The sequence below is a fragment of the Lactuca virosa genome, chromosome 1 (genome assembly GCF_052849685.1).
Source record: "Lactuca virosa cultivar CGN04683 chromosome 1, Lactuca_virosa_CGN04683_v6, whole genome shotgun sequence".
In the NCBI taxonomy this organism is placed as follows: domain Eukaryota; kingdom Viridiplantae; phylum Streptophyta; class Magnoliopsida; order Asterales; family Asteraceae; genus Lactuca; species Lactuca virosa.
Genome location: NC_136426.1, coordinates 225,843,589 through 225,866,075, shown reverse-complemented (window position 1 = coordinate 225,866,075; position 22,487 = coordinate 225,843,589). Strand labels below are relative to the sequence as shown.

The following is a 22,487-nucleotide window of genomic DNA, read 5'->3' as shown; positions in this document are numbered from 1 at the left end:
TTACCCTGGCTGACGAATCCTCGTTCCCACTTCCATCCTCGCAGCACCGCTGAATTCTAACCGAACACAACCCATGCGAAAATATAATTCTCTTGAATATCCAATGAATAAATAACTCCCGCAACTGACACCACCATCTTCATGCTACCAGTCCTTCCCTAGCAACGATAGTGCCATGAATTCCAAAGTTCTCTCTTAGGCCGATGTCGTTCGTACCCGAACAGATGATAGAACCACTGAACCCTGGCTTCACTAGAGAACTACCCCGCCAATTCCTGACCAAAGATCCTCCAAATAATACTCCTGAACCGATCCCGACAAAGATCCATATTGGTATTGGTACACGCGGAACCCACTCCGCTAGATACGTCCATCTGTAGGTTCCTCAAAGACTTTTCGGCATGCAGAATGGCATATGACAATCCTTGATAACCCAGACGATAGTAGAGAACCGACACGAGATCTAACTTATTCGAACACAATCAAAAACCCTAAGTGTACAATTTCCTGGTGTCCACCTTGAAGTAGCAGAGGATAACACACCCGCAAACATCAGAAGAAATCATGGCCACCTCCTCCTGACTTACTTCGATCATCCTGGGGACACGGTGCAAAAATCCCTTCCGATTCCCAATGACAGGAACTAACAGTAGCATCCTCTTTCCTGAAGGATTCTAGGGATCCACAGGCTTTGGGCTCCAGATGAGCCCCTAACTGCCCCGCGATAATTCCGGCTCTAAAGGCCCCGAAACGACTATCGAGAGCTCCCAAAAATCCCTTCCTTGGAAAAACAAAAGACTACCGAGGTCCATTCCAAAACTCTGTGAGTAATCTCCGATGAGATGAACTCCTGCGGTCGCTCATCGATTGGCCCAGGTCCTGCTCCTAAGCTGGAGCCAGAATCTGGACCCCATTCTTAAGTGCTCCAATGCAGTCTCCCGCTCCCGGGCTCTAAAAATCATATCATTCAGGGTCTCGCACCCTGACACACTTACCGACTCAATCGCCCATGGCTGAACTGTTGGATTAGTGTGTAAGTCCATAACTATTTTGGTATGTACTTGACCCGATTATGAGCATGGTCCTTTTGGGTTGCCTTCACCATAGCAATATGTAGGATGAATTAAGGAGAGAAAGGTTTAATTATGATTTATTAATATATTATGAGAATAATATATTAAAGGAGAAATCATATTGGTTAATTAATATTAGTCAAGAATTAATAAAGAATTAATTCTGTGGCTAAATGAGATTAATTAAACTTGGGGAACTGGAATTGTAATTATAGGATAATTGCAATTGGGCTATGGATCACCTTGGAATAATAGGTTGGACGAATTCTATGGGGAAGCCCATTAGAAATCGTCCAAGGCATGTTCCAGAAGGGATCCATGGGCTGCTTAGGGATTAAGCAGTCAAATTAGGGTTTCGTTGTTAGATAACCCTAATTGCCTACCTATTTAAAGAACCCTTGAGACCCAAAAACGTGGCTAAGTCTTTCTTTAGGGTTTCCAGCCATTTTTGGTGTCTCCTCTCTCCTCCCTCTTCATCCAAGTTGCTTAGTGGTGTTTGTGACTCCATTAGAGGTGCAACACTTGAGGCACTAAGCTTTCTGAAGCCAAGGAATTGATTGTTATTGCTACATAACAATCAAGGTAAGACCTGAACCGTAGTTTATATGTTAATTTGATTAATTGTGTGCTAGATCTAGGGTTTATAAGTCTTGGAAGTTTATTGCATGTTCAAAGTAGAAAAACGAGATCCAAGCAATTAGGGTTGCATGAACACCATAGGATTGATGTTATGCTCAAAACCCATCAGTGGTATCAGAGCCTAGGTCGTTTTCTATTGAATAGATGCATAATTGAACTTCCAAAGACCTGAAAATCGAAATTTCTTGCTGTCTGCCTGATGAACTCGCCGAGTTGCTCTTAGAACTCGACGAGTAGCTTGAACTCGATGAGTTCCAAAGAGGACTTGACGAGTTGGCTGTTCAGTTGCCGGGTTTTTTGAATTTTTGGTCAGATTTTGATGTGGATAATTACCAAAACTCGTTTTTATTGCCTAAAATCGATTTTTTATGTTTGGAATGATTATCCTTATCAAAATTGATGGATTTGGTTAAATATGGATAAGATAGGATTATTATAAGATAAATATTTGACCTAGTAAGTTTGAAAAGTTTCAATTTACACCCTTTAGGTTTTATAGTTTAAATTTGGACTTAATAGTTTTGTTTTTGAAATTTAAATAGTTAAACCCTAATGTTTTGAAAAGTTTCAAAACTTGCCCTCAAGTTTTGGAATTTAAATTTTTGATTAAAAGTTAATTTTGAAATATTTAAATTCTAATCCCAAATGTTTTGAAAAGTTTCAAAACTTGCCCTCAAGTTTTGGAATTTAAAAGTTGATTAAAAGTTTGATTTTGAAATGTTAAATTCTAAAACCCTCGCATTTTGAAAAGTTCAAATTACACCCTTATGGTTTTGTTAATTAATTAAAGTGTATAATTAAAAGAGAGTTAATAAATCCATAAAGTTTTGGTTTACATTTAATCAAAATTAAAAGTATAATTTATTAAATTAGACCACCTAGTATTTTAAAAGTGTAAAATACACCCTATACTATATATATGTAACATTAAAAGTCTAATATTATATATATATATATATATATATATATATATATATATATATATATATATATATATATGAGTAAAGAATCAGTCTTACCGTTAGTAGGCCTCATTCACGAAGCTGGTCTATAAGGGGTGTTTAAGGAAATTGCCTATAAAATGGCGATTGAATGGGTATCCACTCTTACCCACCGCACTCTTGACTAGTGGAGGGTCGTTAGCCGAACAGGTAGGATAGGACGAAACCTTCCATTATAAGTATAATGAAGTACAAAGTAACTACATGCTTTACAAATTCTCAAATTCTAGTTACTTTAGGCAAAAATGTGGAATTGTATGCTAATCCATGGAATTACACTTTGTACCCTTGTCGAAACGTTAGTGGAGCGTGTGTGGTTAGCCGACACACTAATTTGGGTTTGGCATTGGTGGCGAAGGGTGGCTCGATTTTTATCATAGATCAATGGAGTGTGTGTGGCTAACCAGCACATTGATTAGGTGGTAGTAGCATTGGGTGCACCATGTGATTCGCATGGTTATTCACACCTTGTTTGTGATCCTCGGCATCCCAGTCGCAAACTTGAAGGGCATAATCGAGATTTAAACATGTCATTGAAAAGTTCAATGAATCTCAAAAGATCTAGGAGTTTCAATTCATTTAAAACTTAAATTTATTTTTCGTTTTTCATGGTGGAAATTGGTAAATCGTCATTTACCTACCTTCAAATATTCTGCAACTAGATTACGGCATCCCTCTTCTAGGTTGTAGAGTATTGTGTTGGATCCTAGCCTTGATGTTTTGTTTGGGTGTTACATCAAGGATTCTAATCAACTTGACTTGAATTTCTCCCGTTTTGTAGATGTCGAAATCTTACAATGGTCTTCCCAAGTCCCTTGGAACAAGCTTTCCAAATGAAGATGACGTTCCACGATACGATCAAGGAAATGAGAGTCATGCTTCACTTCCTCCACCTCCTCCAATTATTCTCCCTAACCCACAAGTTTAAAGGCTTGAAAAGTTCAAGCTCACTCAAGCCCTATTGGCAAGTAAACACGAAAATGGGAAACCTGTGTGTGCACACGTCTTGGAGATAAAGTCACACATTGACAGGTTAAGGATGTTGGGTGTCGAGATTTCAGGTGAGTTGGCTGTTGACTGGGTTCTTCAGTCGCTTCCTGAATCATATAGTGAGTTTGTACTATATGATGATCCATGACGTGACCCTAAATGATTTGACCTATTTGCTTATTGCTGCTGAATCAGCGATGATTTGGCGCACTGGTCAAGCAAACTTGATTGGTCGATCAAACTCCCATACTTCATTGGACACTGGCTACATTGGAAAAGACTGAGATTGTCCCTTGCTATGTTCCAAAGGAGTCCATTTGCTTTTATTGCCAAGAGAAGGGGCATTGGAGACGAAGCTGCCCAAACTACCTGAGAGATCTAAGAGATGGGAGAGTCCAGACGTATGGCTCTACTTCAGGTAAAATCCAATAACTAACTCTATAAGTTCCTATTCTTTGATTTTCAATACATGATGTGATAAGATTACATTTTGATGTTTTGTAGGATTGAAGAAAGGAGAGGAAAATTAAGGGAAGAAGTAAGCTGAATCTGATCGTGAAGAAATGGATTTCGATCGCATTGCTTGAAGATCGGATTTTTGAGCTACTACTTTAGAGTTAGAATAGATTGCTTAGAAATTGAAATAGCATAGTTTTCATTTGAATTGCATTGTAAGGACAAGATTTTCCGCAATAAAATGAATTTTGATTTCGTCCTATTTATTTATCCTTGCAATAGCATATGTGAAAATGGATGTTTATGTATTTCTAATTTTAGCAATGTTGAATTGGATGTGATTCTTGATTATGTTATTTGTGAAATGTCGAGAATTTACCAAATAGGGAGAGTTTCTCATCGCCCAAGTTTCAATTGGACAGAAACTTGGAATCATGCAACATGCATTGCGTGATGAATGAGAAACTTCATATTTTGGAAATTAGACTAATTCCTTGACAAAGAGTCAAGTGAAGGGCTAGGGATCCGGTACACTTGGTTGTGCGCTGATCAAGTCCACCACAAGAGTGATAAAGATATTCGTCATGATTTACTAAAGTTTAGTAAATATGATTATACTTATAAGACTAAGTGTAATTCTGAGTTGATTGAAAAGGTTTCAATAAATGGCAGAACGAATAAGAAGAATCAAGAAGGCGGAAAGATAAAAGTTTCTCTGTTCTAAGAAGAAGGGAGAGTACCTTTTATTGTGTTTTATGATAAAGTATTAATGATTAAGAACCATGTCTCAATTGATCCTCTAAGTGAGTCTTAGTACATTTGTATGTCTAAGAAGAGGAATCGGGAATTGTGGAAATGGTTAAATCAAGAAGTCAATCATACTTCGTTCCAATATCGAATCTTAGAGTCATACTCCAAGATTGCAAATTGAGTGACTCGTTATTAGTAGGTTTATAACACTCAACAAATGTGGAATTGGAAAAAGTCTTCTTATTCCTGCACATTTGAGATTGGTAAGTTGTGATGTCTTGGATAAGAAAAAGACCAACTAAGACCAATTGTGTGAAGTGTTAAGCTTGATAAGAAGCTACACTAACTCTTGAATATTTGTTTGTCAAGAAATGTTTCTTGACAAGAGAACCTTATATGTCAAGGAGTCAGTGGGAGTCTTAATGGTCTTGAAAAGTTTCAAGAATAAATCAAGAATAAACCTAATTGATCATCACTAGCGCACGACTTGAGGTTTGTAACCTATCGTGGATGACATACTCTTTTTCTGTGTCATTCCAGTTGAGTTAATTATGCATGTGAGTTCTATGAGTTCTCATTTGAATGCATAAAGACAAAGCACCTTGATCAATGGAAAGTAAATTGATATGAAAGGGTGAGTTTCTTGGAAGACATGGTGGGCATTCATGTTACCATGAGGCAAGAAATCGAGATTGAGCACGTTCGGTCCATATGAGTTTGGATTTGTCGCAAACTTTGGTTTTGACAAATTCACATGGATAGGAACACATACACTTTAAAATCTAAGTGTCATGAGGTTTCCCTCCTTCATGAAAATGATTGTAAGGAAATGCTTTCACTAAGAGAGATTTTAAGAAGATTACAATTGTGAAAATTGTATTCTCAAATTCGATTATGATTACGGCATCCCTCTTCATAGTTCGAATTGTGAGATTTGGCAATTAGTCTGAACATTTGGGACTTAGTAACATAAGTTCTGAATTTCTTTAGACACACATGTGAGCTATCTAAGGCAAAGGTGTATGAGCTTAAAAAGCTTAGATAAAGGCTTATCAAAGCATTAGGTATTAGAAATATGAACTTAAGGAATTCAATAAGCATTGTTTTCTAGAAGTTCAATTGTTTTCTGAATACATGTCAAAGCTAGTGGCAGCATAAGTGTTATGCTGGTAAGAAAATAATCATCATGTTAGTGGGAGCATGATTATTATGGTAAGTATTGCAAGTTAGCAATATTAATTATAGAAAACAAAGATTCACTTTGCAAAGTTGCAAGGGTTGAAAAGTTGTTTTGCTATAATTAAGGGAGAGAATATTATACTTCGTTTCAAAATTCTAAAGCTTAGATCGAGAAACGTTAATAAATTTAGTCAAGGATACATAGTGCATTCTCAAAATTCGATTATGATTACGACATCCCTCTTCATAGTTCGAATTGTGGGAACATGACACATAAAATATTATGGCAGAAGGATGATAAAGTATCACGTCTTTATGTGAGACATTATGCATCGTGTCCATACGCTTCAGGTATAGGATCGATTGCATATGCTATAATATTTGACCGTTCTAAAATTTTCCAAATGCCTAGGGCATTAAGAGAGAAAAAGGGACTAGAATCGGTTTTGCCTAAAATAATTAAACAACTATCAAAGGACCATCTGAGGTTCACTGAGGATTTGTCGCTTGTGAGTAGTTGGAAGTATAGTACTGAATGGACTATATTGACATTATTATAAATAGATAAGATTCTATTAAGAGTAAGTTGTCATATGGAAAATATGGAAATGTTTCCATTAATGGGAGTTGGATATTAGGAAATATGTCTAGATTAGAAACTTTTATGCGAGAAGGATGTCCAAAGGAATGTACTTTGAATGTGAGACTTCACGTCTATGGAATTGTCTTGTAACAATTTCCGATAGAATACCTTGTAATTTCATTAGCCGGGTCTTGGTGACTTTTGTGCTATGACTTTACGAAAGGATCGTTGCATAAAGTGTTAGAATCTGACATATTCTAAAAGTGGTAAGAATTTGGTATTCTTATACTAATAATAAGGATTGGGGATTGTGAAATGAGTTTCATTAGAAAAGTTTTTCAATTGATCTATTTCACAAAGTATGGACCATAGGAAACCAAAGTGTGCATGCTTGGAGCATGGGACAATTGTGGTTATAATTCGAGTAATAAGTTCATTTTCTGAAACAGTAAGCAATGAATAATGAGTAATCAATATGGTGTTTAAATAAAAGTGTTTTATTTACGCTCAAAAGTTTTGGGGCCATATAGGATTAAGTATTATCGTTGTGTTTCATTTTGCATGTTTTGACTTCCAGAATAACTGGGTTATTCGAACCTCCACAGTCGGTCATACGTTGGAAGTAGGTATGAAGGAAGACTGTCATGAATCTGTCTGTAGATTGTCTAAGTGTTTAGACATAGCACAAGTTTGCTGCAGAGTTCATGAGTGCTTTGATAAGATTAGAGTATTGGATCAAACCCACGCTCACTTGAATCACTTCATGGTTTTTATCATGAGTAATTGTGAGACGATAACATTGTATATTCTTGAAACCGAGACGTGTAAGTTGTTATTTGTTGGTAGGTTGCGCATTGATAATAAGAAAACGCACCAGTAACTTGGTGTTATAAAACTTATTGTTGTGTGTGATTCGATCAGTAAATGCAAGCGAGCATTTGAGTCGAAGTTTATCCATTCCTTTTACCCAAAGTGGGATAAAAGCGATATATGTGGGCCCCTCGATGATTTAGTGATGACACCCTAAGCGCTTGGCCAAGCCGGGACTAAGTTGATGTGTTCAATTGTAGTCTGTTGTCAGTCGTCATAAATCGGAAGTCGGGAAACAGTATAGAGAGAATGATTGAAATTCATGTTTTGTGTCTATACGATATCTTGAGAATGGAGGAATATATAATCCCTTATCTAAAGGACACGCGTATCTGATAAGATCAGAGTTGACAACGGCTTTTGAAAGCTACGATTGCTGATCAGGTTCTGAAGTTATACAAAATAGTTATTAGACTTATCCAAGTGGGAGACTGTTGGATTAGTGTCTAAGTCCATAACTATTTTGGTATGTACTTGACCCGATTATGAGCATGGTCCTTTTGGTTTGCCTTCACCATAGCAATATGTAGGATGAATTAAGGAGAGAAAGGTTTAATTATGATTTATTAATATATTATGAGAATAATATATTAAAGGAGAAATCATATTGGTTAATTAATATTAGTCAAGAATTAATTTTGTGGCTAAAAGAGATTAATTAAACTTGGGGGAATGAAATTGTAATTATAGGATAATTGCAATTGGGCTATGGATCACCTTGGAATAATAGGTTGGACGAATTCTATGGGGAAGCCCATTAGAAATCGTCCAAGGCATGTTCCAGAAGGGATCCATGGGTTGCTTAGGGCTTAAGCGGTCAAATTAGGGTTTCCTTGTTAGATAACCCTAATTGCCTACCTATTTAAAGAACCCTTGAGACCCAAAAACGTGGCTAAGTCTTTCTTTAGGGTTTCCAGCCGTTTTTGGTGTCTCCTCTCTCCTCCCTCTTCATCCAAGTTGCTTAGTGGTGTTTGTGACTCCATTAGAGGTGCAAGACTTGAGGCACTAAGCTTTCTGAAGCCAAGGAATTGATTGTTATTGCTACATAACAATCAAGGCAAGATCTGAACCCTAGTTTATATGTTAATTTGATTAATTGTGTGCTATATCTAGGGTTTATAAGTCTTGGAAGTTTATTGCATGTTCAAAGTAGAAAAACTAGATCCAAGCAATTAGGGTTGCATGAACACCATAGGATTGATGTTATGCTCAAAACCCATCATGAACTGCAGTAGCTGAAGCAACCTCTGCCCTAAATCGGGCTACAAACTACTCCCAAGATATAGTCTCCAATCTCGTAAGCGCAATAGGTCGCACAATCAATCATTGCCGCCCGATACAAGAGATCCAAGGCAAACCGAACCCTAGCTACTAAGGGGTAGGAACTAGTGCGGAAAACACTTCCCATCTCCTTAATCCAACGCGAACTTAAAATCTTGGCAGTCCTTCCCTCGACTGGCTCACCACCTGAGCCGAGACCTATTCCTGAACCAGAACTGCCTCCCTGTGTGCTCATCTCCAAACTGAAAACCCACAAAACCACTGATCCAAACATACTCAAGGATTCTCCTCCTCGAAGCCTCTCATATTCTCCAAGACTCTCACCGATTCGAGTATGGATCCTGTGCTTTCAGTAGTACATACCAATACTACCTTCCACACCTATCCATACTTTCCTCAGCAATCCTCCCGAATCCTCTAAGTCACTTCCTCAACCTGATGCACCTGAAACTCACTAAACCGCAATACTAACCCACTGAAGCATATCCTAGGTTTTCCTAGGTTACCGAACTGACCCAGTCCTCAGCTGCTGAAGGATTCCCATTAATGTCAACTAAATACCTCATGAATATAGCCACATACAACAGAGATCAGATAATCCTTCGAGTAAAAGACCCAATCCTAGAACGGTTGGACTCTACAAGATCTGCGCAATGGGGTCAAGTCCATCACTCTGAGATTATTCAGCATGTGCCACATGCGACTTAGCATATTCACTTAGTAGCTAACTCACATTGCTAAGAGCCCCACAAAGCACAAAGCAAGCAACATTTGGACGATGGAAAAATCTAACCAACATACTCCAATCAAACTATTCTATCCTATTATCAGGAATCTATACTGGCATGAGATTCTAAGGCTCATACAATCAGGCATAACCTAAACAGGCTATCCTATCACTGACTGATCAGTTCTAGCATGCAAATCTACAAGCTCATAAAAGCATACAAAGGCATCTCTCCTAGATATGTAGCTCTAATCTAGCATGCGAATCATATCATATAATCATAACAACATGTATGGGTATCTTGGGGAAAACGTACTTGAGCTCGGCCGATTGCACGCATCACACTCCTTGTTCTTTCTCAAAACCTTTAAATTTTAAATTTTTTGAAAATTTATTTTCTTGTAAAAACCTTTCAACCCCTCGATTTGAGTTAAGACACCCCCGAAAGTATGTCTGAATCCCTCAAACCAAGGCTCTGATACCAACTTGTAACATCCCAAAATTCAAGGCTAAAAATTCCATTTTTAATTTAAATAAGATAAAACCATTAGTCTGAAACATCCATAGTGTCAACTCATTTCATAATCAAAACCAGTATTTAAAATAACTAAAACATGTCATAGAAAAATGTTATCAGAATACAACTCCCAAAGATCTCGCGCGCAGAAAATCATAGTGTGATGCACTACGATCGTGTCGGCTCCTTTCCTTTTGAAGAAAAAGTACCTGAAACCAAAACTGAAAACCGTAAGCACGAAGCTTAGTAGGTTCCCCCATCATACCACATAAACACATACTACTAGGCATATATGGGTGCCCGGACTACCCTGTCAGGCATATCTGGGTGCCCGACCTACCCTGCTGAGCATACCTGGGTGCTCAACCTACCCATGTTAGGCATATCGGGGTGCCCAACCTACCCCTGTCAGACATACCGGGGTGTCCGATCTACCCCTGTCAGGCATACCGGGGTGCCCGACCTACCCTTGTCAGGTTTATCTGGGTGCCCGACCTACCCTCCGGTTTATCTCAACCGGTTACGGGGACTATTTCACCCCTACCACTACCACATAATAACATATCATAACCATACTTGCCAGGCATATCTGGGTGCCCGACCTACCCTCCGGTTTATTTCAACCGGTTACGGAGACTATTTCACCCCCTACCACTATCACATAACATACATAAACATTCCGTCAGGCATATCTGGGTGCCCGACCTACCCTCAGGTTTATCTCAACCGGTTACGGGGTCTGTCACACCCCTCCTACCACTATCACATAATATCATAGCATACTAACACATAAATCATAACAGATAGTGGCATACCAGCAATTATCACAAAGACAATCATCTAACTACAATCTCCTACTAGTGGGCCGACCTTGGTGCCTTAGACCCACTCCTACCGGCAAGGTAACTCGCCTCACACTGTGTAAGTCCCGCAAACAAAACTCTAGCTGTTGGATGACAGATTCCCGAACTATCAACATCAAAACAACACCCAATTGATAATTGGGATCCAATACATAACATAAGTCCATGCTTAGGGTAAAAGACTACTTTACCCCCAACCTAGCTTGATTCAAGCCCAAGGCTCAACATGTGGCCCAATTTTCCAAATTGGGCCCAGACATCTACATGGTCTTACCTTAAGGCCCAACCATTTATTCTAGTCCAAACATTTGGCATTCCGATGGTCCAATATCTCATAGTCATCAAGGCCTAGTTATGGCCCATCTATGGCCCAATTTTCCAAATTGAGCCAAACCCCTCACATGGGCCTTACCCTAAAGCCTATCTAGATATTCTAGTCCATATACTTGTTCTTGGATGGCCCATCAATAGCCCAATCACCAAAGCCCAACAGAAAGGCCCAACTCATGGCCCAAACAAAATTAGGGTTTTCACATAAAATGACGATTAGGGTTAAGTGTTCTCGCTTAACCCATTAAGGACTTAATCCATTAAGTTCATCACTCTACTCGGTCAACCATACAATGTGGTCGGGATTAATCCATAATTCTAATCCAATGGTCCAAACATGTGGGTCCCGGCAATTGCAAATCAACATATCCAAAATTAGGGTTTTCTAAACCCTAATTAGGGTTTCCAACGCAATCACATTCCAATTAGTCCATTCATCAAGTTTTTAGTTTAATTAATGTTAATTAAGTTAGGCACCACCCACTACCACCTCGGGTAGTGGTGGTCAACGGCGGCTCACGGCGGCAACCACCACCTCGTGGCGGTGGTTATGATTCTAATCCAATTCATGTCTAAGCATATAAACTAGCAATCCAATCTCACAATGCGCACCGCCACCCAACACGTCGGCTGGTGGTGGCAGAAGGCGGCAGCCACCACCTCACGGTGGTGGTTATGAATTTCCTTGATTATTCCGGCCACTAAATACAATTATACAACAATATCCAAATGAACACACACAAAATAACACACACACGCTCTCAGCCACCCTTGTGGCGGCAGGCGGTGGTTTGAGGTGACAGCCACCACCTCACGGTGGTGGTGATGGCTTTTCTTCGGTTTTCCGGCCACCCATCGCATACTCTCAACATACACAATCTGAAAAACAGCAACAAATATGCCTACAAATGCTAATACGAGCGAAACCACCCACCTGGTGGCGTGCAGCGGCAGAGAGCATCGGCGATACTGAGCATCCACATGGCGGCGACGATGTAATTGCAGAAGAAAGGTGGCGGCGGTCGTGGCTGAAACGTAGCAACAGGAGAACGGGGGAAGGGAACGAGCAGAACCACAACGAACACAACAACATCCACGAACCATGAAGCTCCGATCACCTCGACTGACCCACGTCGGGATTGCGACTCATCTTCTTCTCCGGTAGCCGAACGGCGACAACGACACTCGACTGGTGGTTCTCTGACGGCGACAAGGAGTACTTGACTCGGTGGTTTTCCGGCTCCAACAGGGGTGGCGGTGACCGGAGGTGAAGAGAGACATAAGGGGGTGGCGGCTGATGTTTTAGAAGTAGGGTTAGGGTTTGAATACAAGGTTGTGACAGGTGTATAAGTCCCGTCCAATTTCAAACATTGATCCATATTGACATTTTCAGTCCCTCCTTCTCCTTTTTCTTTCAAATTAAATCCAACATTTACCAATTCGGCCCTCAACATTCCAAACTCATTTCAATTTAGGTCCAATATTTACCAAACACCCCCTGACTTCTGACTGAAAATCTTTACAAAATAAATCCCGAAATTACACTTTAACCCCCGAAAATCAAAATATATATATCATTTGGCTCCCCAAAACCAACACCCCGCTAAATATTATGGATTTTAGGACTACTATTCATTTATTAACCTATCTATTTATTTATTTAATAAACGGGATGTTACAATATATATATATATATATATATATATATATATATATATATATATATATATATTGGGGTCTAATGATTTTTTAATAGGAGAGTATATAGATTAATAATTGTTACGGAAAAATATTTACAATCCAATTTGGTTTGGTATTTACCCGAAAACCAATGGTACCGGTAATGATATCATATTATATTAAAATAAAAAACCACCCAATAACTTTATTGAATCTGGAACCATAAGATAAGGTGGTTACACCTATCAAATATATATATATATATATATATATATATATATATATATATATATATATATATATATATATATATATATATATATATATATATATATATATATATATATATATATATATATATATAATTTTGATCATTTAATAAATTCATGCAATTGACAATTAACACAGCTAATCAAAGACTACATGCTATGTCTTTTAAATAAACATATGAAAGACTTGTAGTTATTGTTTGAAGAAAACAGTACTTACATTAAAACCTAAAATTTGTCAATTATGGATTTTCATTAGAGTTTTATTCAAATTTATATTTTAATAATCAAAGTTTTGGTCTAATGCTCGAAGCTTATTTTTATTAATCCGATAAAGTAATAGATATTAGTGTGTACGGATGATTGTTTTAATTATGTCATGTAATATGAAAGGTAACGATTATCCGAATCCGTATCATTTTGAAACATTTGGTTCAACTTTGAGTTGATTTTTTTAGAATCCATGGAAGGTCGATAATATATAATACTAGGGGGAATTGGTACGGTACCAATTCGTTTTTCCTTAAACCGTGTACCGTACTAACTATAATTGGTATAAAAATTTTCTTACCGGTACCGTACCAGGTATACTCGGTATCAATATATTTGGCTACCAACAAGTTTGGTTGGTACAAATTGGTAATGATATATACCGACTTCTTTTAATTTTCTATTGTAAGATTTTAAAATAAGCAAATCATCGAGTAATTTTGATTTTTAGTAAAGAAATTAGTTGCGCAGTTCTTTTAATTTACAAAAGAATTCTATTGAAGTAACGTTTTAATTTTGTGTTTTAATATGGTAATAACTATTGACTAATGCGACCAAATAACTTATATAATAATCTTAAAACTGTAAAGACTAAACACAATTAACAGTTGAAATATACAATTTCGTGTATAGATATATATATATATATATATATATATATATATATATATATATATATATATATATATATATATATATATATATGATATGATATGATATGAATTGGTTGGTACGATATTACCATGGTATTCAAACTTTTGTACCATTACCATACCAAAATTTTTTAACTGGTACGGGACTACCAACAAGAATGTTGGTTGGTTTTCCGTGGTACAATTTTGACAGTCCTATATAATACTAACAAATCCATTAGTTTGAATTATAACGAAAGGAAATTTTTATATTAAATTACTAACAATTATAGGTAAATCCTTTAACAATAAACTTATCGATTTTTGGATTCCTTCAACTTGTATTCGAGAAAGTAATACATTTTGTTTATTAACAGGGAGTGAATCGTCAATAAAAAAACATAAATATTTCTTAGCAATAACTTGTTGGAAAATTTTGTATTGACCGTTTTAAAAAATGAGGGTTTGTTATTTTTTGAATATAAATTTCGAACCCTAAACTTTATTAAAATGGACGAACGGTCATACATTTGTGTTCTCCTTTGATACTTTCGTTTTGGTATATTATACTTCCAAAAACAAATTAGGATGAATGAAAAATTAATCACTAAAATGATACTATGAATTAGATAAATTCTTTATTGGGTTTAAGTCATCATATAGCCACATAAGTGGAAGGAGGAAAAAGATGTATAAGTACAAACGCTTCTAGAACAAAGACTCTTTTTTTGTGTGGATGATGTGCAAATGCAAACCAAAATGGTTTGAGTTCACTGAACGTTTGTTCGGATGCACTATCGATTGACCAAAAAATTTATAACTTAGTAAAAAAAAATTCAGACCTCTTAAAATTGCATATCTTAAAATTTTAGATTCTTCCAAATCGCCCTTGAGTAATGTTGTGCCATAATTTTGTGACTTTTGAGAAAATGAGTTACGTGGTATATAAAGCTTCTTTTATTAGATATTTTTCTAAAAAGTATGAACAATGTTTTCAGAAAGATTTAAGAGCAGTCATTATAGCTCTGATACCAATTGTTGAAAAAACTTTTGATTATTTAATTTATAAAAATATTTAAGTTTAATCAAAGGATCTTTAATAGCTCAACAATAGTTTGACTGTGAAATAACTAATTTACTAGAATTATAAGAACAACAGATAAACATTGAATATAAAAGAAGGAAAAATAGCTTAGTTGAATCTTAACCAAGCTTGAATACAAGAATTAACGTTGATAAATGATGAACAAGAATAAACTGAAACTTTTATTACTAATAAGGATTATAAGATGTTTCTTAATATAGTTGAAGACACACTTTTCACTAACTCTTAACTCCTCTATCTATAGACTCATAAAGTACATGAAACAAATTGGACCATGCTTAAGTATGACGGATAGATGGCCATACTTAACATGTCTTATTGACCAAATCTAAACAAAAGATCTTATCTATTATAATAACAAAACAAGTACTTTATTGTGGTGTAAAGTGGTTTGAGTTAATCACCATCTTCGGTTAGTGGATAACTTCGGACATCATCCAAAACAACATCGTAAACCTTCTTCACTTCACCATAAACACTTAGTTGTTGAGGGTCACTTCCTTGCACTAACATCATCAATAACCAGCTATGTACACATAGTCACATACTACATTACTCAATATTTATTAATAACAATGTCTTTTACAGTATATAATAATAACAACATACCTAGATATTAATTATCTAGAAGGAAAGTATGGTTATTCACCTTGAGATGTTTTATGCATATAGAATCAAGGTTGTCAAGATCGGACTTTTGATCGTAGGATTGTAAGATCCTATTATCATACCTATGAAAACCTTGCTGAAGCGAAATAGGATTGTTTTGTATGTAAGATCGCAGAGAAGATCGTAGGGATCGGGATCGTAAGATCGGGATCCGATCCTACTACTCCATGAAAATTATCAAATTGTAAAATGTTTTTTTATTATCTTTACTCATTTACTGGTTGACCTGGACTCCTTACACAAAGGTTAATTGAGAATAGCCTCATTCTTGTACTGTTTTGTGAATCGTAAATGACCAGCAACCCAATAATTCCCTTTCTCCATTTACGTTTTACCCTCATTGATGGTAGAATTTGAGATTTAGCTTCAAATTGTTATTAATTTATTCATTCAACAATTCAAGCTTAACACTAGAGGTGGGTCTTTTTCCAGATTCTTTTCTTTTACTGCTCAAGCCCTTTTCCTTGGAAGCTTGAGAATTGCAGTTTTTAATTGAGCTTCAAAAGTTAAAGTTGTTACCAATTTATTCCTTGTAGTTAAAGCAAATAATGTATTAAAGATTTAAAGGAAATAACATGAAGGTTGCGAGTTGCTACTATTGTATGTTAAATGGCCAATCTTAATACTCTTATAAGCTATTTAACCATGTCATTAACTACTACATTATATGTTATCTTTTTGAGCTATTTAAGTTTTAACCATGAAATGAGGAAAAATGTTTTATATACAATCAATTACCTTTTTATATCATTTTTTGTGGGATCTTAGGATTCTGATTCCGATCTTGCAAACTTTAAAACAATCCTACGTAAGATCCCGATCTTGACAATCTTGTATGAGATTCTAGCTCTTGAAGCCTCGTATCTATTTTCATTTTAGAAACTATCAAATCAATATATTAACTTGAATGCCACACTCCACGGTAAAACCATTTTTGCATAAACTTAATTCAACACATACATCATGTTCGTAGGACTTGACCCATGGTTAAAACTGATTATACTTCACAAATAACTCGTTTATATATCTTAATCCCATTAAGATATAGGTTTAATTTCACTTATCTATCAAATCATCCAAACTAGGATTTATGATCATCTTTCCCATTTCAAGTAATAATTCATGATTTTGCGATATAACACATGAAAACATGATTATCAAGCTTACTACAACACCATCACTAAGATTCTCCTTCCATTAAAGTCATACAAGAACTAGGGTTTCATCACCTTTCCACATCCACCATGAAAACACCAATAAGCTTGATGGGATTAACTATAATCCAAGTTATGGAGTTGAATGTTTGATTCCCATGGAACTCCTTTGGATTTAACTTCAATCTTAGCTAAAAAGCTTTCAAAATTGCCCTTCCACGGCCCTCAAGAATTTGTGGGTGTGAAATGAATAGCAAGTGTTACATATAGAAATTTAAGGAAGATGTTTATCACATTGCACCGTAGCTACGAGGGGTAACTCGGTTTCGGAACTGAGAGCCAAACCGAATTTATATATTCGGTTCTCAATCCATTTTGGTTCGGTTCTATTCAATTCCAACCGTTATTTTGCCAGCCTCATAGGCTTACCATGGTGGCTACTGCAAGGCATACATCATTATCTTTATAACCATTATAGAAGGAGCATACATCATCACCTATCCCTCGAAAAGGTAATTGACAATGTTCTAAAAAAAGTAGTTGTCATGTTTGAACATACTATGATATACTTTAGGTTACAAGCGTGTTCGGAAATGACACATTTAGAAAATTTTAGCTTTACTAATTTTTGAAAAGAAAATTTTGAAATAAAGAAAAAAGTTCATTTAGAAATACCAACAGTAAACTTTTACTTTAGAACAAATAATTCTTACCTCAAGCTTCCTGAAATAGCTTCAGAAAGTGTTTGAAATATTTTAGCTTTTAACTTTTATGTTTTATATATATCAACATATTTCAAAGGTTTACGGCTATTTAGCTAAACATTTCTACATTAACGAAAGTTATAGCTCTAAGCTTCTAATTAGTAGCTATTTTTGACAAACACACCTAAAAACTTGGAACAATATAGAACATAAACTCGCTTTCATTCTCTCCTTTGTGCAGAAGACATGCATACCATCATCTTTATCATGAAAAATACCCCCCAGCATTTAATCATGTATACATTAACAATACCTCAACGGTTTTTCTTATTTGCAAAAAAAAAACATGGGGAAAAGAAATGAAAAAAAAAAGCTGTCATGAGGGCAAGATGGTAATTTCAAAAAGCCTGGAGTGTAAATGATTAAAGAACAACAAACACAAGTTGTTTAGGCATCAAAGTTGATGGGGTCTCGCAAGAACCTCTCCATTTGTTTGGCACGTGTCTTTATAGACATGTCAAACACCTTCTGACCAAATTCCACCACAAGCCCACCAAGAATACTTGGATCAATCTGATTGATATAAGAAGATGAGTCAGCGTCTCATTATGTGCTAACCTTATTACAATTTTTCCCCAATTAATTATTCTTGAGTAAACTACAACTTTGGTCCCTAAGCTTTAATAAAAATCACAAGTTCAGTCCAAAATTTGAGATCATCCCAATGTTGTCTTTCAATTTGCATTTTGTAGCGGATATAGTCCTTGTGTATATAAAATGACTTCAAAAATTGGAGTAAACTTGCAATTTGGAGTGAAACACAGGAACCATATCCGCAACAAAATACGACATTGGGGCAATTGCAAAGTTTGGATAGAAGTTACAATTTTGTGTAAAGCATAGGGACCAAATTAGTAATTTACCCTTTCTATAGATTTTTCACATCTTGAAATGACCCGTTGGACCCTTAAAACTCAAAAGCGTAGGACATGACATTATTACCTTCTGTTCAAGCTTAACCTTCTTTCCTTTCCCAAGAATTTCCTGTAAAGTGTCTTTCAGTTCTTTCTCCTCTTCAGCAGGAAGTGGCTGAATGAAATCAATTGAAGACCAAACTAAGTATTTCTTATTATGGCATTCTAAATTTTAAAAAAAAAAATAAAAAAATCTACCCAATTAAACCAATGTTGTCCAATTTTCTCTGCTATAAATGTATTTTGTTATTTTGAATGATGTTTGAAAAGTAAGCAGCTTACAATGACAGTGGTAACAATGGCTTTGACTTCTCCCCTGTGTGCCATGGTCAAGTCTGAAAATCTCTTTGCAATGGTGTCCACATGGCGGAGCCTCCCGTTATCAGCCAGAACCACTGATGGATTAGAATTTAGAAATCACAACAAAATTCAAGAAATGAATGTTGGTATATTTTGCATGACATGATACCTAAAAAGTTCTTTGTGATTTCTGAAAATTTAGCTTGATCACAGATCTGAGTCATAGCCTTGACTCGGGTATCTGCTGGCACTGCCAAATCCTTCATGAACTGTGAGAAAGTTGGAGATTTCTGAGAAGCAGCCACAAGATCAAGAAGCTCTGCTTCAACCTTTTCCAATGTTTTGGCTTTTGCAGCTGCAATATATAATGCAGATGCATAGTTTCCAGACCCACCAAACATAGCCACTGGAACCTGAACCACTTACATTATATGTTTACTTACTTACAATTAACAAAAAACTATTTAAATAAAGTAGTACACAATAACACAATTACCTTAATCTTTGGTTCCTTTGTTGAAGAAGCAGAGGCGAAGTTCCTTGACTGCTGCAAATAAAACGATCCCTAAATTAGCAAACTTGCATTTCAATCATTGCAGTTACATTGTGCAATGGCATTGTGTAAACTTTGTGACTTCAATGAAAAGTATATATGATTTGGTTTGGGCCTCCTTGGGCTTTCTAAAAGAAATGCCCTTTACCAAGACAAATACAAAATAATTTCTTAGATCAATATCACTAAAATTTTATAATAACTACTAATGGGCAAATAGGACATTTGAATTGAGATTATTGAGCGACAAAAAACATTGCATTTGTATGGTTTTGGAAGTGAAGAAGTATTACATGTTTAGTAATATATAATTCCTAACTAGTATAATCAGTGCTAAATTAAACATCTTTATCTTTAGTAATATATATTAGCTGAACAAGATCGTAATGCCCAACAATTAAATGTATGGAGATTGATCAAGGATAGGTTGATTCGGGCTCAAAGATGGATGAGATTGTAATTTAAGTATTATACTTGAAGAAAACGCATTGATTTAAGTTGGGATAAATGACAGATAGTTATAGCAATAAGACATTAAGACGTAAGAATAAGATAGAACAACATTAATAGGGTGGTAAAAAGATGTGATGGCAAGGGAGAGAGGCAACAACAAGGTAATTTACATGAAAACAATCAACATTACACAGCACTCAATGAGTCAATGGATTCAAACACTACCCATGTTACATATTCAAGTAATTGTGTTCTTTTTGTGTTCTATGAAAAACGAAATGAATTTGAATCATTTCTTTATATCCATACAGTAGTCTGTTTCTAAAATAAAATAATCCGCGTTATACAAACTACCACCCTCGTCCCATTTTACCAATACTTATTCATTAGAAAAGTTAGTAAATCAGCTACATACATCTTAAACAAAAGAATCTAATAACAAAGCAAAAGCCTATCTTGAAAAGAAACCAAGAAGAAAAGAACATTTACTAATTCTAAATTTCAAGATAGTGAAATAAATTATCACCACCTGGGGATCGGTGAAATTAGGGCAGATCAAAGCTCGTTCGACATTCAATCTCTGAGTTGATACAGAATCGGACATCAGAGCCTTAGTAAGGCGAGGGACGCTTGATCTGATTCTCCCAGCCATTGCCATTTGGATCGAGGCCTAAACGAATCCACACAGAGAGAAGAAAAGAGAAGGAGATGGGGAATTGAAACTGTGGGGGTCGTTTATCGAAGAAGCGGAGGGTTTGTGTTTCGGGCAAAAGGGCTTTCACGGCGTACCGTTGACAATTTTACACCGTTAAAAGTCCTAAAATTTTAGTTTAATTTATGAAAAAGTCCCGAACTTATTTTTGTTTACAGAAAAACACAGAATACCGGTTAAAACTTCGAAAAAATCCTTTTTGGCCGGTTTCGTAGATTTAGCCGGTATTTTGTCCTTTTTCGTTAGTTTGCTCAAAATATTATGACTTTTCTGAAAATTACCCGATAACCAAAATATTGGGACTTTTTTGAAAATTACTATGAAATTAATGGATATTATTATTAACAAATCATTTATAAACATAAAAAATATTTTTTATTATAAACAAAGGAAATACATTTGTTGCTAATTTTTAGGAATAGAATGGTCGACTATGTACTTCTCTATTGTTTGTTGACCACTTCAAAGTCTCTTTGTTCTTCCTATGTATCATTGTGGGTGTCATAGTGAGAAATACTCTGTTAGGCGTGACCAATACAATAGTTGATAATATTTATTAATACACGTGTCTACTTACTATTAGGCATGATGCACTATGATTACATGTTATTAGAAAATATCATTACACGAACATATAGATCTTTCATTATGTTCTTTAACCTAACTACCACCTAACCTCCAAACATTACCTGATAACAACCATAAAATTACACACATCTATCGAGAGTGAAAAGTAAAATTTGAACGACAATTTAAATAGATAATCACCATTCACTTGTTTCAATATAAATTATCATTCACGGTTCACTTTTCACATTTTATAGATGTGTGTTAGCCGATGGTTGTTAACATGTGAGGTATGAATGTTGGTTGGTAGTTAGGTTAAACAACATAAGAGGAACACCAACATTAGAAGAATGCTAACTAAGTACATCTCACCATCATACCCACAACAATGCATAGGAAGAACGTAGAGAGTTTGAGTGGTCAGGAAGCAATAGATAAGTACTTAGACTACCAATTTATTCCTAGAAATTAACAACAAATGTATTTCCTTTTTTATAATAAAAATATTTTTTATGTTTATAAATGATTTATTAATAATAATATCCTTTAATTTCATGGTAATTTTCAAAAATGTCCAAATATTTTGGTTATTATGTAATTTTTGGAAAAGTCCCAAAATTTTAGTTATACTAACGAAAAAGGACAGAATACCGGCAAAATCTGTGAAACCGGCCGAAAAGAGTTTTTTCGAAGTTTTAACCGGTATTTTGTGCTTTTCTGTAAACAAAATTTACTTTGAGACTTTTTCATAAATTAGACTAAAATTTTAGGGCTATTCTGGAGATTTCCCTTAAAAAAAAGGAGTAAATTACATGATTCGTCCATTGTAGAGTTCAAATCATAACTTTAGTCTATATTTTCAAAAATTAACTCGGATTTTCTCGTATATCGTTAAAAGTTGTGCGTTTTGTTCCTACCAAACATAAAATGAGTATAATACCTTTTTCTGTTTCTTTTTCTTTTATTTTTAATTTGTTTATAATTTATATATTAATTTTTTTTATTAATTATAAGTATTTTAGAAAATGAAATGACCTATAAGTCTTCCAGGTACAGTCACTCACTCATAACATCTTCTCCATCCTCGGCGAGATCACCAGTGCCACCACTTCTGTCGGAAAACAACTGCATCAGCCGGCTGCCACCCCTTCTCCCGGAAACCACCGTCCTCTGCCATCGTTATCTT

The 22,487-nt window shown here is 35.7% G+C and overlaps 1 protein-coding gene across 2 annotated transcripts; it reads right to left on the bottom strand.

Moving 5' to 3' along the window:
- Positions 1 to 17,947: 17,947 nt before the first annotated feature.
- On the bottom strand, positions 17,948 to 20,789 carry LOC145164986 (ATP synthase subunit O, mitochondrial-like). Of its 2 annotated transcripts, none has more exons than XM_079083629.1 (6): positions 20,552 to 20,789; positions 19,513 to 19,563; positions 19,186 to 19,429; positions 18,999 to 19,111; positions 18,745 to 18,831; positions 17,948 to 18,315 (listed from the first exon to the last, which is right to left on the bottom strand). In XM_079083629.1, exons 1-6 carry the CDS (start codon positions 20,678 to 20,680, stop codon positions 18,190 to 18,192), a joined length of 750 nt encoding a protein of 249 aa, XP_078939755.1. In that variant the 5' UTR covers positions 20,681 to 20,789; the 3' UTR covers positions 17,948 to 18,189. The 2 variants fall into 2 exon arrangements, with proteins under 2 accessions (XP_078939755.1, XP_078939758.1); XM_079083632.1 differs by having other exon boundaries at positions 19,513 to 19,560.
- Between the last annotated feature and the right edge of the window lie 1,698 nt (positions 20,790 to 22,487).